The sequence below is a fragment of the Equus przewalskii genome, chromosome 6, assembly GCF_037783145.1.
Source record: "Equus przewalskii isolate Varuska chromosome 6, EquPr2, whole genome shotgun sequence".
NCBI lineage: Eukaryota > Metazoa > Chordata > Mammalia > Perissodactyla > Equidae > Equus > Equus przewalskii.
Genome location: NC_091836.1, coordinates 35,430,434 through 35,443,092, shown reverse-complemented (window position 1 = coordinate 35,443,092; position 12,659 = coordinate 35,430,434). Strand labels below are relative to the sequence as shown.

General features: G+C 37.6%; 1 protein-coding gene across 7 annotated transcripts in view; it reads left to right on the top strand.

The window, feature by feature from the left end:
• The window catches only part of CDON (cell adhesion associated, oncogene regulated), a 94,066-nt gene that overhangs the window by 75,717 nt on the left and 5,690 nt on the right, over positions 1–12,659 (top strand). For 4 of the 7 annotated variants that reach the window (XM_008517104.2, XM_008517106.2, XM_008517105.2 and 1 more), the window contains exon 18: positions 2,236–2,315. In XM_008517104.2, the coding sequence (XP_008515326.2) occupies positions 2,236–2,315 (80 nt within the window). Of the gene's footprint in view, positions 1–2,235; positions 2,316–9,097; positions 9,283–9,368; positions 12,603–12,659 lie in introns of all 7 variants that reach the window. The other 3 variants (XR_011540951.1, XR_011540949.1, XR_011540950.1) reach the window with 3 other exon arrangements.

Genomic DNA, 12,659 nt, shown 5'->3' with positions numbered 1-12,659 from the left:
CCGGCGTGCTCTTAGAGCAGCTGCCGGAATTCACCTCTTGGTGGCATGCAGGACTGGGGGCCCATGTGGCCAGGTTTTTTGATATTTCAAAACATCTGTAAATCTACATGAAATCGCCAGATTTTTTACATGTTGACCACTAATTCCGACTTTTGAAAGCATTGCGTCGGCCGTGCAGAACATATCCGTAGGCTGCCAGATTGTGGCTTCTGCCCTTCCCTGAGTTTCTTTCTGTTTTGTCCAATGGGTGTTGTTGTTGCCTGTAAGATTTTTTTGCATTTTACAATATTAGTATTCTTCAGCCAGAAGGAGTGATAAAACCTTTACAACTACTTTATTGGGGGATAGCTCGCTGATATAGTTAAATTTTTGAAACGAGAATAGAATGACTAGCGTAGTTTAGATTTATGCTGCTTAGAGAGGTTCCCTGCACTGGGAAGTCTGATTTATTACATCGTGTGGATATGCAGCCACATTATTTTTTAATCAAAGGGATAATTTGTTTAGTTGAGCAAATTAAGCACTCATTTAGTTTTTGTCACTGTTCTGATTACAAATAAATTTGCCATAACCCACCGTGTGCTAAACTTTGAAGAAGTTTAGAATTGTTTTCATCTTCGACTTTAATAAGATTTATTAAAATATTACACGTGGAGAACAAAACTATATATTTGTGTCCTCAAGCTAGAAATCCTAATGGCTTTCTTGTGACCTAGCTTTAGTATGTTGAGGAAAAAATCTTTAATTTGGTTTGGTGCATCTCATTACCAAAAGAGAATAAGGATTTCATTATTTTGTGTGGAAAGACGTGGCTTATATTCAGACTTCCTAAACGTTTTTTGTCGCCATCCCTAGTCTAGACTGCCAGCATTGTCCAAGAAACTGAAGGAGAGAGCGTTAAAGTTTGAATAGCACATGCTGTTAACATAAGAAGTAAAAATTAAGTCTGATGTTTGCCGTGCTATTTGAACATAGTACTTTGGGTTTTTTGAACAATGAATTGCTATTTAAATACTAGTTGCCTGTTAGGTGTACAATTTTAGATGTTATCTGTGGTTTTAGCTCATTAGTTTACTTCCTCTTCTGGGTGGGAGGAAATAGGGAAATTTTTTAAATGCTGGTGATCATAAAAATCATTGAATTAATGGTAATATGTTTAGTGATTCAAATAAGTGCGTCACCCTGTAGGTTGTTAACTTCGTCTTCTGAAGCTTTGGTGTTTACCCTCATGGATTGAGTATAGTACAGGAATATTCTTTCTCTCAATGTTTTCTTTAAAATTCCTGTCGCTAGTTGGATCAAGAATGTTGAGAGAAATTTTCGGTACTTTTGGTTTGCTTAGATTCTGGCTGTTGTTATGAGATGAATGGAAATGGAAAGTATTCTGGGAAAAACAATTGCCTGAACTTTTGCTAACCTTGAGGGCCTGCTCTGGGTTGGGTATAGTGTGACAGCCTCTCCCACCCTTATCAAGTTCAGTTCTGCTGTTTTTCATCCGAAAGCAGAATTCTGACTCTGACATAAGGCTAGTTCAATTCCCAACTTCAATTTTGAAGAACTCTTGCCATTGTATATGTCAAGTGAACATTTTACAATGAGGTATGTGTTAATCTGGGCATTTTTCTTAATTGCTGGGCAGTTTCCGCCAAAAGCAACATCCAAATATTAATACTCCCCTCCAAGTCATTGCTGGCTGAGAATCGACTCCATCTGGAAAAATATAACATGTTTTAAAACTTAGTGTAGTCAAGTGAACAGACCTAATCGAAATAATTACAGGAAAATGAAGATGGGTTTATCTTGTGACATAATTGAAACAGATTTCCACCCTTTTTCTCCAGCTGGCATCACAGAAAATTCTTCCACGACTGCTATAAAAGTCAAAATGAATAGGAGGTTATAATGTGTAGTGTATTTTGGGTCCATTAGATTTGAAACACTGAAGGGAAGTGACTAAACTTCTCCCTTCATTTATTTGCCTCTTTCCAGTACAAAAATACATGGAAAAACATGGCAGTTAAGTTTTTAAAGTACAGTTTTAATATTGTTCAGAACTCATTTGTGAAGACAGGTAAATAATGACAAGCATATCATTGCTCAGGGAGGTGGTTAAAAGGTACCGTGTATCCACTGATTACTGACATGGTTCTTACACTCAAAAGTCTTTGGTTACTGCTCTGGCACCTTCAGCACTCTTTCTTCTTCTCTCTTTCCCTGTATGTCCTTCCTGACAAGGGTGGTGGAATGTACACAGCAGTACCTCAGACTGACCCGTTGGAGTGCATTAACTGTCGAAATTGCCGGAACAACAATAGGTATGTTGATATGTATTTGCACAGGTTGTTGTGAGTAAGGTATATGACTCCTATTATTCTTTCCCTTTAGCAAAGGAAGTTCTTGGGATTTACCTAAGATATAAATCTCAGAATACAGAGTCTTAATTTTAAGGCCATTACTAATTTTTTGCCCCTGCTTTACAATTTTTATCTTTCTGTACTTTGCTTTCTTTAGCTATATAATGGCAATATTAAAGACTTTGTTTCTCACTGAGATGTCATTAAAAGGTTTGTTGTTTTTGAAGTCTATAAATTAGACTCAGTCTGTATAACAGACTTTATCTTTCCTCACCTGTTATTTTCTACTCTATGTTATGTGATATTTCCTAATCTGCGTTGTGAATGAGAGCATATTTGAAGGCTAGGAAAAAGACCTGTGTATACGGTAATGTTTTTCCATAGTAATGTTACTGAAATTTTCTTACCACATTTTTCAGGTTTTTTTGTTTTTTGAAAATTCTTAAAACCTTAAGATAATTAAGTAGGAAAATCTCATTTTCTTTTAATTTTTTGTTTTTAATTTCAAAAGTAATGTGTACTCACAGTATTTCAAACAATAGAGAACTATGTGGAGTAACATATGCGTTTAAATTTTGACAACATTCAGAAAGCTTTCATGCTGCCCCTCTGTGTATCAATTCCAAAGGATTATCCATTTTTCTGTTGTGTTAAAATTGTGTCTGTCAGAAATCTTAGATCTTGCTTTTATTTAATGATGGTTTTGGGCTACATGGTCTCAAAAGTCCTTTCCAGCTCTAAAACTCTACAATTTCAAAATTGTGTTATAGTTAGTACGTAAAATAACTGGAGTTTGGACATTTCATTATTGAAGTGAGATTTGATTTATGTTTTTAAAATGAATGATAAGATTACGAGTTGTGTCTGGGAGTTATCAAAACCAGAACTGGAGGCAGGATCTGGCCAACCGTAGAATTGAAAGTACGTTCTCTCCGCGTGTGTTTTGAGAGCTGCGGAACAAAAGCCACAAAGCTTCCTGGAGATTTTTCATTGTCGTTTACTTAACCCATCTTAGGGTTTCTGTATTAGCAAGAGACATCTGCCTGTTTTGTATACTAAGATGTGCATTTTACATTTTAAAATTCTGTATGACTCTAGCTGAATTTTAAGATCTTCATAACATTGAAGCTACATTTCTGTCCTGAGCTTGTCAAAGGCTTTATCAAAATTTGTTGGGAAATGCTAAATAACTGGTAAAGATGCTTCATACACCTGGGAAGTAATCAGATGGACTTAATTAAACAAATGGCATTGCCTAAATACGTGATGTGTTTTCCTTTGTGGTTCTTGTGGCCGTCAGCAGATCTTGACTCAACCTAGACATTCAAATGATGTTATGAGAGAACCGCTGGTCTAAGGATAAGTAGCTGTAGACTTTGTCACTGCTTAAATCTGTGATCTTGGGAAAGTTATATAATCTCTCTGAGGCTATTTCCTTATATGAAAAATGGAAAATTTTCCTAGGTCATGTAAAATCACCTCCAACATACTCTGTTTATAGATTTTGGAAATTTGCTGCTAATCACATCTTCATGGTGAGATATCGTCCCAGAATCAAAAACGCATCCCATTTCCTTAAAAGAATTTAAATGACCTCTACCATCATCATTCATGGCCATTTGTATGTGTGTGAGTGAGTGTGTGTGTATAATATTTGAGGTTTTCTATTATACATAATTTTTTGCTTTAAGACAATGGACAATTGTATTTCACTTAATTTTAAAGTCAATGACTTCTTGCATTTTATGTTTGGGGGTTTTGCTTTTATGTGAGAACATAGGTGAATTCTCTTCAGCCCAAGAAAATCAGCTTCTGTTTCTCCCTGGCGCAACCCTTCCTCTGACATGCGAGTAGACCTGTTTAGGGTGGTGTCTACTTGCTGCCCTGCCTCCCTGCCCCCAGGAGCCACTGTGTGATTTTGGTAAATGTCAATAAGTACCAACTTCAACTCTGGAAAATTGGAGTCATTCAATTTAAAGTTTCTAACTCTTTTAACTTTGAAATTGAATACGTGTCTACTTTCAAGATCCCCCAAAATGGCAAAATTTGTAATAAGCTTCAAATACTTAGAGGTAGATGATATACAATTTACCCCAAAACATGCACAATTTTAGTCAATTTATACTTTTAGAATATCAACATTATTACTAAGAATGAATTTTCTTTTCCTAATGCCACCTGAGATAGTGTGTACACAAAATGAGGCCTAATTTCAATTAAGTTACATGAGGGCTGTCAGGCGAGCATTTTAGAGTTTTTGGCTATTCGGTCAAAAAAACATTTGCTGCGCACTAGTCGGGTCCTGGAACAGGTTCTGAGGTGTTTCCAGGCAGGAGGAATTGCGAGAAGTCCTGGCAGTAGAAAGGATAATGTTTACCTAGTGGTAAACAGTTCGTGGTTATCAAACTTCAGCCTTCACTAGAATCACTTGGAGCGCTTGTGAAAACACAAATTACTAGGCGTTACTCCTAGAGTTTCTGATTCAGCAGGTCTGGGGTGGCGCCTGAGAATGTGCATTTCTAGTGAGTACCCAGTGATGCTGGTGCTTCTGGTCCTGGGACGCTGCTTTGAGAACCACTGGAATAATCTGGTTGGTGAAATACAGGTAGAATAGTAGGATATACAACTGGAAAACCAGACTGAGTTTATATGATGGATGATCCTGAATGTCACGGTTTAATCATGTATTTAATAATGATTTATCGAGAGCCTACCATGTCCTAGGTCCTGGCCCAAGTACTCCCTCCACAGAGCCCACAGTCTAATAACACAGGCAGAGCTCAGAATATAGTGAGTAGAGTTTTAAGAAACACCATTGAAGCATATAATTTTATGTTTAAGGAATGGGAAAAAATCCCTGTTGTTTGTGTAATATAAAGTACAGTTATGAGGGATATGAGATTTTTACATAATCAAAAGAGGGAGATATGGGTTAAATGTTGAGAAACACTGGGCTAGTAGCATCATGATTCTTCCAAAGGTTTTTGAGAAGGGCAGCATCGATTCAGAGATGTACTTAGGTTTGGTTCATGATAGCATTACACAGGTGGGGTCGGAGGACAGAGGCCACTTAGATGATTGCTGTGGTGAAGGCCTTAGCCTTCTTGCATGGGGATGGGGGTAGAAAGGAAGAGATGAATGGGATTCTAGAGTTGAAATCTTTAGGATTTGACCATTGACTGGCAGGGATCTAGAAAAAAGGAAGGTTCAAAATGAATAGAAAGTTTCAAATGTGGATGACTTGGTAACTGCAGTGGTGATTGTCACAGAAATAAGAAACCTAGTAAAGTGATACCTTGAGGAAAAGTGATAAATTTGGTTTGGGGCATTTAGAGTTTTGATTGCCAGTTGGATATTCCACAGGTGACTGAAAACTGAATAGGTCTTGCTTCAGACCTCTTCCATAGGGAATCTTACCCACACTGAGTCCTGCTGCTCGGATTCTTTCTTCTCTGCCTTCTTAGGGTTAAACTTAAATGTGTTTCTTGGAGTGGGCTTTTAAGAAACGAGTCATTGCCGACCTTAGACCCTTTTGTCATCCCTCTATTTTAGTAATAACTATCTGGAAAGAAAATTTTGCCTTTATTGTTGAAACTGAGGTAGCGATATGAAAACTTGAGAGTAGGTAAGGGGGAATGAATGCACACTGTAGCAGTCTCTGGAGTTTTATGTGATTCTAAGTGCTTTTGTGGCGTGTTATAAATGACTGTCTGCTTCACGGTGTTCAGTTAATTTGAACCCTTTTCAGGTTTAAGAGTAATGTGTAATAGCTAACTATGAACAGCTAGACAGGAGCACATTTAACGCAGCTTTGCAGAGAGCTTGTCCCCTAACTATAGACTTATTTGAAAAATCCTTGTGCAATTTGGGCATTTCAAGAGTTAAACAGATTTTAATCAAATAAATCAAAATCTTTTCCCTCCTCTTCTCATCTCCTCGATTCAGAAAGCAGTGGCGCAGTTCTGGATATGTAATCAAATGTGGTTTCTCAGTTGCTTGGCTAGTTTAATGGGAAGGGATTGACATTAAATCTGGTCTGTTTACCATCAGTCTTGATAATTTGTAAAAGAGTCAAGAGGACACTGATGAAATTCACAGATGAACGAACTGGGAGATCCCATCAGGAAGGAACAAGAAATTAACTGTAAGGGTCTTAGAGAGATTGGAAATGGGCAGGAAGTAGCCAAGTAAAAATCAGCTTGGAAGAATGTATATAATCCATCTGGGAAAAAAGCACAGGCTATATACATGGCTGAGAGTCAAGAGAAGAAAAATTATTGGAAATAGTGCCTTAGAAAACACAGATATTACAAATGATCTCTAAGTTTTTGCATAATGATAACCTTAAAAGTCTGTGTACTGTTGGGTTTGGGATGCTTTTTCACCAACTTGAAACCTTCTACTGGTGTCAGATATACTGAGATAACAATAGTGTGTAGAGATGAACGTGAAAACGTTTCATTATAGTAGTAGTTCTGTAGGGCTAGGGTTTGATCTGTCTACTCAGTTGGTTTAAGTATGAAAACAACTACTTGTCTAGGACACCTCAACTCTCCTCCAGCCATCAGTCTGTTACGATTCAGGCCCTCTCCTGTTCCTGATCACCTAGCTACTTCAGAACCAGCCATAAAGCCAAAGGAAGAAAACACACAAAACCAAAGATTCGGTTTCTCTTCCGTCTGTGGTGATCTGCATAATTCCCTAAGAAAAAAGTTCAAAACACTGTCTAATTTTTTAAATTGATCAGTGCCTTCCTTTAGGGGAAGTTGTCTATCTCCTACTTATAACATGGTAACTGTGGGTCTGTTGCTGGGAGTCAGGCGGTTAGGGTAGTGCTTTTGGTCTTTTGTTTGTAAGATTGTGTGTGTTAGCTTGCCGTGTTCAGTAATGTACTCAGTTGTTTATTGTCACCCGGCATTTATTATCACCTATAATGTGACAGTCACCAATAAACTAATTCCCAAAAGGAAGCTCCCGCTCTCAGGCTGGGGTCATTGCAATATCCAACAAAGATGTGCAATGAGAATAGAGGACAGCCATGGCCCTAGAGGAAGGTCACCAGGGTTCTGTTGCATAATAACTGATGAATTCCCAAAAATAAGGGCCAAGTCAGCAAAATGACGGAGACACAGTGACAAGAGGAAACAGCAGAGGTGAGCCGAACGTTAACACAACCCGGCACCAAGATGTCACTGTTTCAGAAGTCTCAAAAACATATTCATGACCTTAAGTGTCACAGATGCAAGAGATTCGTGAATAGTTACTCCTTGCCCTCCAGGGATAATTAAAAGAGGAAACTTAATGCAAAATTCATATAATCATCTAATCAGAGTAAATCTTTACATAATCATGCTTAATAAATATTCAGTTGTGCAATCAGAAACGGAATACTTCTCTAGAAAATATTTCAGAGATGCTGTATAGTTTTACTGGAAGGTCCAAAATGTGTTGAGTTAAATAGAGCGCTCTTCCCAGCACAATCCTCTGCTAGCGTCCCAGTCTCTTATTTCCTAGTCTGTGCTGTTCAGATTGTTGGTCAAAGATTATTTTAGTCTTTTTTATGGCACTGTAACAGTCATTTTCCTGTCTTACAGGTTGGTCAGACAGGCCTCTCCTGTTGACTAAAAGATCTTTGTAAACTAACAGGTCCCAGACCACCTGAATTCTTGGAAAACAGCACAAATTTTTGCATGTGGCAAGATGCACGGAGTTCTATTTACTGAGTGTCTTTAAAATTAAGAAAAGTAGTTTCACTGAGCCAGAGACAACTCTGTGAAAACTTTCAGTCCACCTTAAGCCAGTATTAACTACAACTGAAAGATTGTTTGAGAACCTAAGAAAGTGAAATTACAAACTGTGTATTGTATCAACTGTAAAACGTGCATTGTAAGAGCGTCTCAGTGAACGTCATCTATTTGCAGATGTGGACATTTGTCCTGTTCTCTTTTGCTACCTGTAGATTTGGCTCTCTTACGTTTGTGATATACAGATATTATTTTTGTGATTATCTGATGGCTTCAGAAATTTTAATTAAAGCTTTATCAGTAAAATTGTTTTTACATGCTATATACCTAATTACGTTCAGAACAGGTGTTATCTTCCTTTTTTATAGACTGTGTCCTTTATGCTTATCTCTTAGCATGTAACCCCCAACTTAAAGCCATTTTTTATGCTGACACATAGACATCTGGAACTGCACTATATGACTGAATTAGTGACATTCGGTTATTTACATGGTTAATCCCTGATGATCATGACTTAGGAATCAGTGTGCTAGAACATTGTAAGTCAGTTTGGTTTGTTGTGTTGAAATTTGGGTTACCGTCACTGCAACAGTCTAACTCAAATTGTGATCTCACTACCAGCACCCCTCTGCTAATTGCGTCTCATTTCAGAATAAAGGTAAACACTGCTGTGGCTTTCTGTCTCACTTATCTGAAACATAGATGCTGAAGAATAGGTAATAACAGTTGGTACTTTTGTCTTCTTAGTTGTCTGTAATTTCTTTTAAAACGTGTGTATTTAATCGGCTTGTTGACTCCCTGCACATGAAACCAGGTGACAGTGTCCGCTCCTTACTGTCCGCTGTGGTTGGCCCTGGCCCTGTCTTGACCGTTCCTTCCATCCTGCCCCAGCCGTATGATCCACCTTCACTGTCACTTTCACAAAAGTGTGTCACACCCACACTGTTAGACTGCCCTCTTACTTCATTTTAAAATCTCATTCTTTGCTTTAAATTAAAGAAATGAGCAGAGAAAAAGAAACTAAGAGGAAAGAAACAGAAGAATTTAAGGCATCTTATTATCTGGTAAGTCCTCGTTATTTTATGTCAACATTATGAAATTTCACTCACGTTAGATCTTTATAAACAAATGATTAATTTAGAATATTTTCTTTTTAGGGAACAGCCTTGGTTTTTCAAATCCTGGCAAGTATTTTTTTTTTCTAGAGCTTAACTTCAGTTCTTTTAAATGAAAAGTTTCCTTTCTGACCTGATGCTTTTTTGTCTTTTAGGTTTCCAGTATCTCTGAATTACGTCTAGATTTTTATTAAGGGCCTGGCTGTGCTATAATACATCCCACTGTTCTAAGAGCTTCCTCTGCCACGGGACAGGCATTGCCTGTCCTCCAGGAAAGTGAAGCATCAGACGACTTGGAAGCCAACAGATTCAAGAAGAGCCAGACAGCAGAGCCAATATTGAACGAGGACAAAGGTAACAACTACTGTGATACAAAAATCTCAAGGAGTAGGTGTACCAGTTCATCCTCACTGGGATACACGTGTCTTATCTTGGTATTGGGTATGGTCTCTTGTAAGGTATTTTGGCTAATTAGTTTAACTGTTGCTCCCTGATAATTACTTGCTTAAGAGAAAACATATAACAAAGGTCTGATGTTCTAATGTTTATTATTTATTTATTCAGTATTTTTGAGGTCCTACTCTATGCCATTTACTATGCGCTTGCTGCTGGGCATTATGACTTTAATTAGGGTCTAATCTACATTAGTACTTCTACCACTTCCTAGACAAAAGACTTTGGAACGGTTTAACTCCATTTCCGTCTCCAGTGTTTTGTGTTATTTTTACATATGTTTTCTACAAATATTTAAAATCCTCTACGACATTCCAATTACCATTTTTTGCAGTCAATAATTATTCAGAATTCCTGAAATTACCTTTTTTTGTTGCTGCTAGTTTTCTTTTCCATTTCCTTTCTTCTGTCTGTGGCTCCTCATTTTCCTTCACCTTGAGCTCCCTTTAGTATTTCTTGTAGTACAGGTCTGAGGGACAGATCCTCTCAGTTTTTTGGTCTGAAAATGTCTTCAATTCATCTTCCTTTTTGAAGGATATTTATCACTGTTTATTGAATTCTACTTTGCCACTTACTTTCTTTTTGTACTTTAAAGATGTCATTCCATTATTTTATTGCTTCTGTCATTTCTGTTGACAAATCATCTGTACAGTTATTAGTGCTTTTTCAAGATAATAATGCCTTTTTTTTCCTGGATGCTTTTATGATTTTCACTTTGTGTTTTGCTTCCATCATGTTAATTATTCACATCTGAAAGTGTAATTTTCTTTGTATTTATTCTGCTTGGGGCTCATAGAACTTCTTGAATCCATGGCTTTAGTTTTCCTCCATTTTAGGGAATTCCTAGCCTTTATCTCTCCAAATATGGCTTCTGTCCCGTTCCCCCTTTTCTCTCCCTCAGAGAGACTCTAGCTGTACTTATTGTTGAACTTTTCACTATACCTCATATGTCTTTTAAGCTTATTCCTATATTTTCCATCCTTTTGTCTCTCTGCTTCAGTCTGAATCCTGTGCAATCCTGTACAAGCTTCATGTTCAGTAAACCTCTGCCCATCTGTGCCCAATTTGCTCTTAACCCCATGTATTGGGTTCTTAATTTCAGCTATTCTACTTTTTAGTTTAGAAATTCCAAATAATAATTATTATAAGATTCTAAGTCTCTGCTAAATTTCTCCATCTTATCTATTTTCTTGAATATATTCATCCCACTCTTTTAAAGTCTTTGTCTCCGAACGCAATATCTCCATCACTGTTTTTCTCTTGTTCCTCTCTCCTGATGTGCCTCGTAATTTTTAACTGAATTCTGGACGTTGCATGTAAAACCCCGTAGAAGCTCTGGAAGCTGCTTTTTCCTCCAGAAAGGATTGACTTTTGCTTTGGGCAGACCATTAGGCAAGAGGCAGATTACTGTAACCCAATTGGGAATTGAGCTGATTTAGTGCTGAGTTTTGGTCTTTGTCTGTTCCTGCTTCACCATTGTTTTTACAAAGTAACCCTTCTGGGGTCCAAGTTAAAGGCCTGGGGTGTTTACTATCTCTTTGGTAGGCTGTGAACTCCAATTTCTGTCTTTCAGCCCCAGAAAACTGCCAAAAGTTCTGCTGAGCTGCTTTAGCTTAGCACTTTCTGCTTGACGTCTCAACGTCTCATCCCGCTCTCAATTGGGCAGATGCCTCAAGAGGAGAGTGGTGCTGAAACTCAGGTTCACACTTACCTTCTCTCTGGACTCTCAGCCGCACAAGTGCTTTGATAGCTGTCTGATGACTTCAACAGATTTAAAATAAAACTCCTCCATCTTTTTCAGTTGTTCTTGGCAGGAGAGTTGTGCTGATACAAACTAATCAATCATCGCCAGAGCCAGGAATTTAATTTTTAAGTATTATTTCCAACAAGTCAGGGTAGCCATATAGATTCCCCTGACCAGAGATACTTCTGGTTTGTTGAAATCAGAATTCTTTTTACTCTCTAATTCCACAGTTGTTGTCTAGTATAATTTCCTCAATTATGAGACAGTTGAGTCTGAAATAGTATGGAAGAATATACACTGGTCTGTAGTTGGTAATGTGGCAAGCACCCTATTCTCTTCGGCCATACATCTCAAAGTTGGATGCTCCCAGTGTCTTTTGTATCTTCTTTTATAACACTTACTGCATTATGTTGTAACCATTTGCTTACTTGTCCATCTCCTCTGCTGGACTGGGAGCTGGAACGCTGCTGTATTTACCTTTATATTTTCAGTGCTTACCACAGTGTCTGACATTTAGAAGATATTCAGCAAATGCTTTTAAAATAGACGGTTCTTCTGAGTAAGGTTATTTATAGAGCTGGATAACATCCATTAAATTCTCATTGGTAGTAGTTTGAATTCAGAAAAGTTCTTTTTTTGCCTCTGACCTTGCCCCACATTTTGGATGAATACCCCATTTAGAGTCTGATTCTCATAAATTGAATACATGCAGATTTTCAGGTTCCCTGGCTATTGAGACAGTGAAAGAGACTAATGACAAAATATAAGAAGGGAAGAGACTGATAACATGGACATTTTTAAATGGCTGTCAGGAGATTAGTGCTACCCCTTGCCAGCATCCTAGAAAAGTTTTTTAAGTTCAGAGTTGAATAAAATGTACAACAGAACACATAAGGGATGCCATACTCTCCTGGAGTCATGATCCATCCAGCCCAGTGCTCTGATTCTGACTTCAACAATCTTCCTTCTATACCAGTGCCTCCTTCACTTTTTATTGGCTTAAGACGTTAAGTGGCGTGTGAATACTTAGGTTTTATTTGAATCAGGTTTATGTTTTTTTGCTATATTATTAAAAGTTAAAATTACAGTCATGTTAGATAATACTGTACTCAAATTATTTGGTACAAACGAATACCTGACATACTTTGCTTTTATTCCAGATGACTGGTATCTGAATTCCACTAAATGTATAGTGAGTATATTTCTCTATTTGAAATTAAAGTTGGACTTATTTAATTAAGGATTTGAT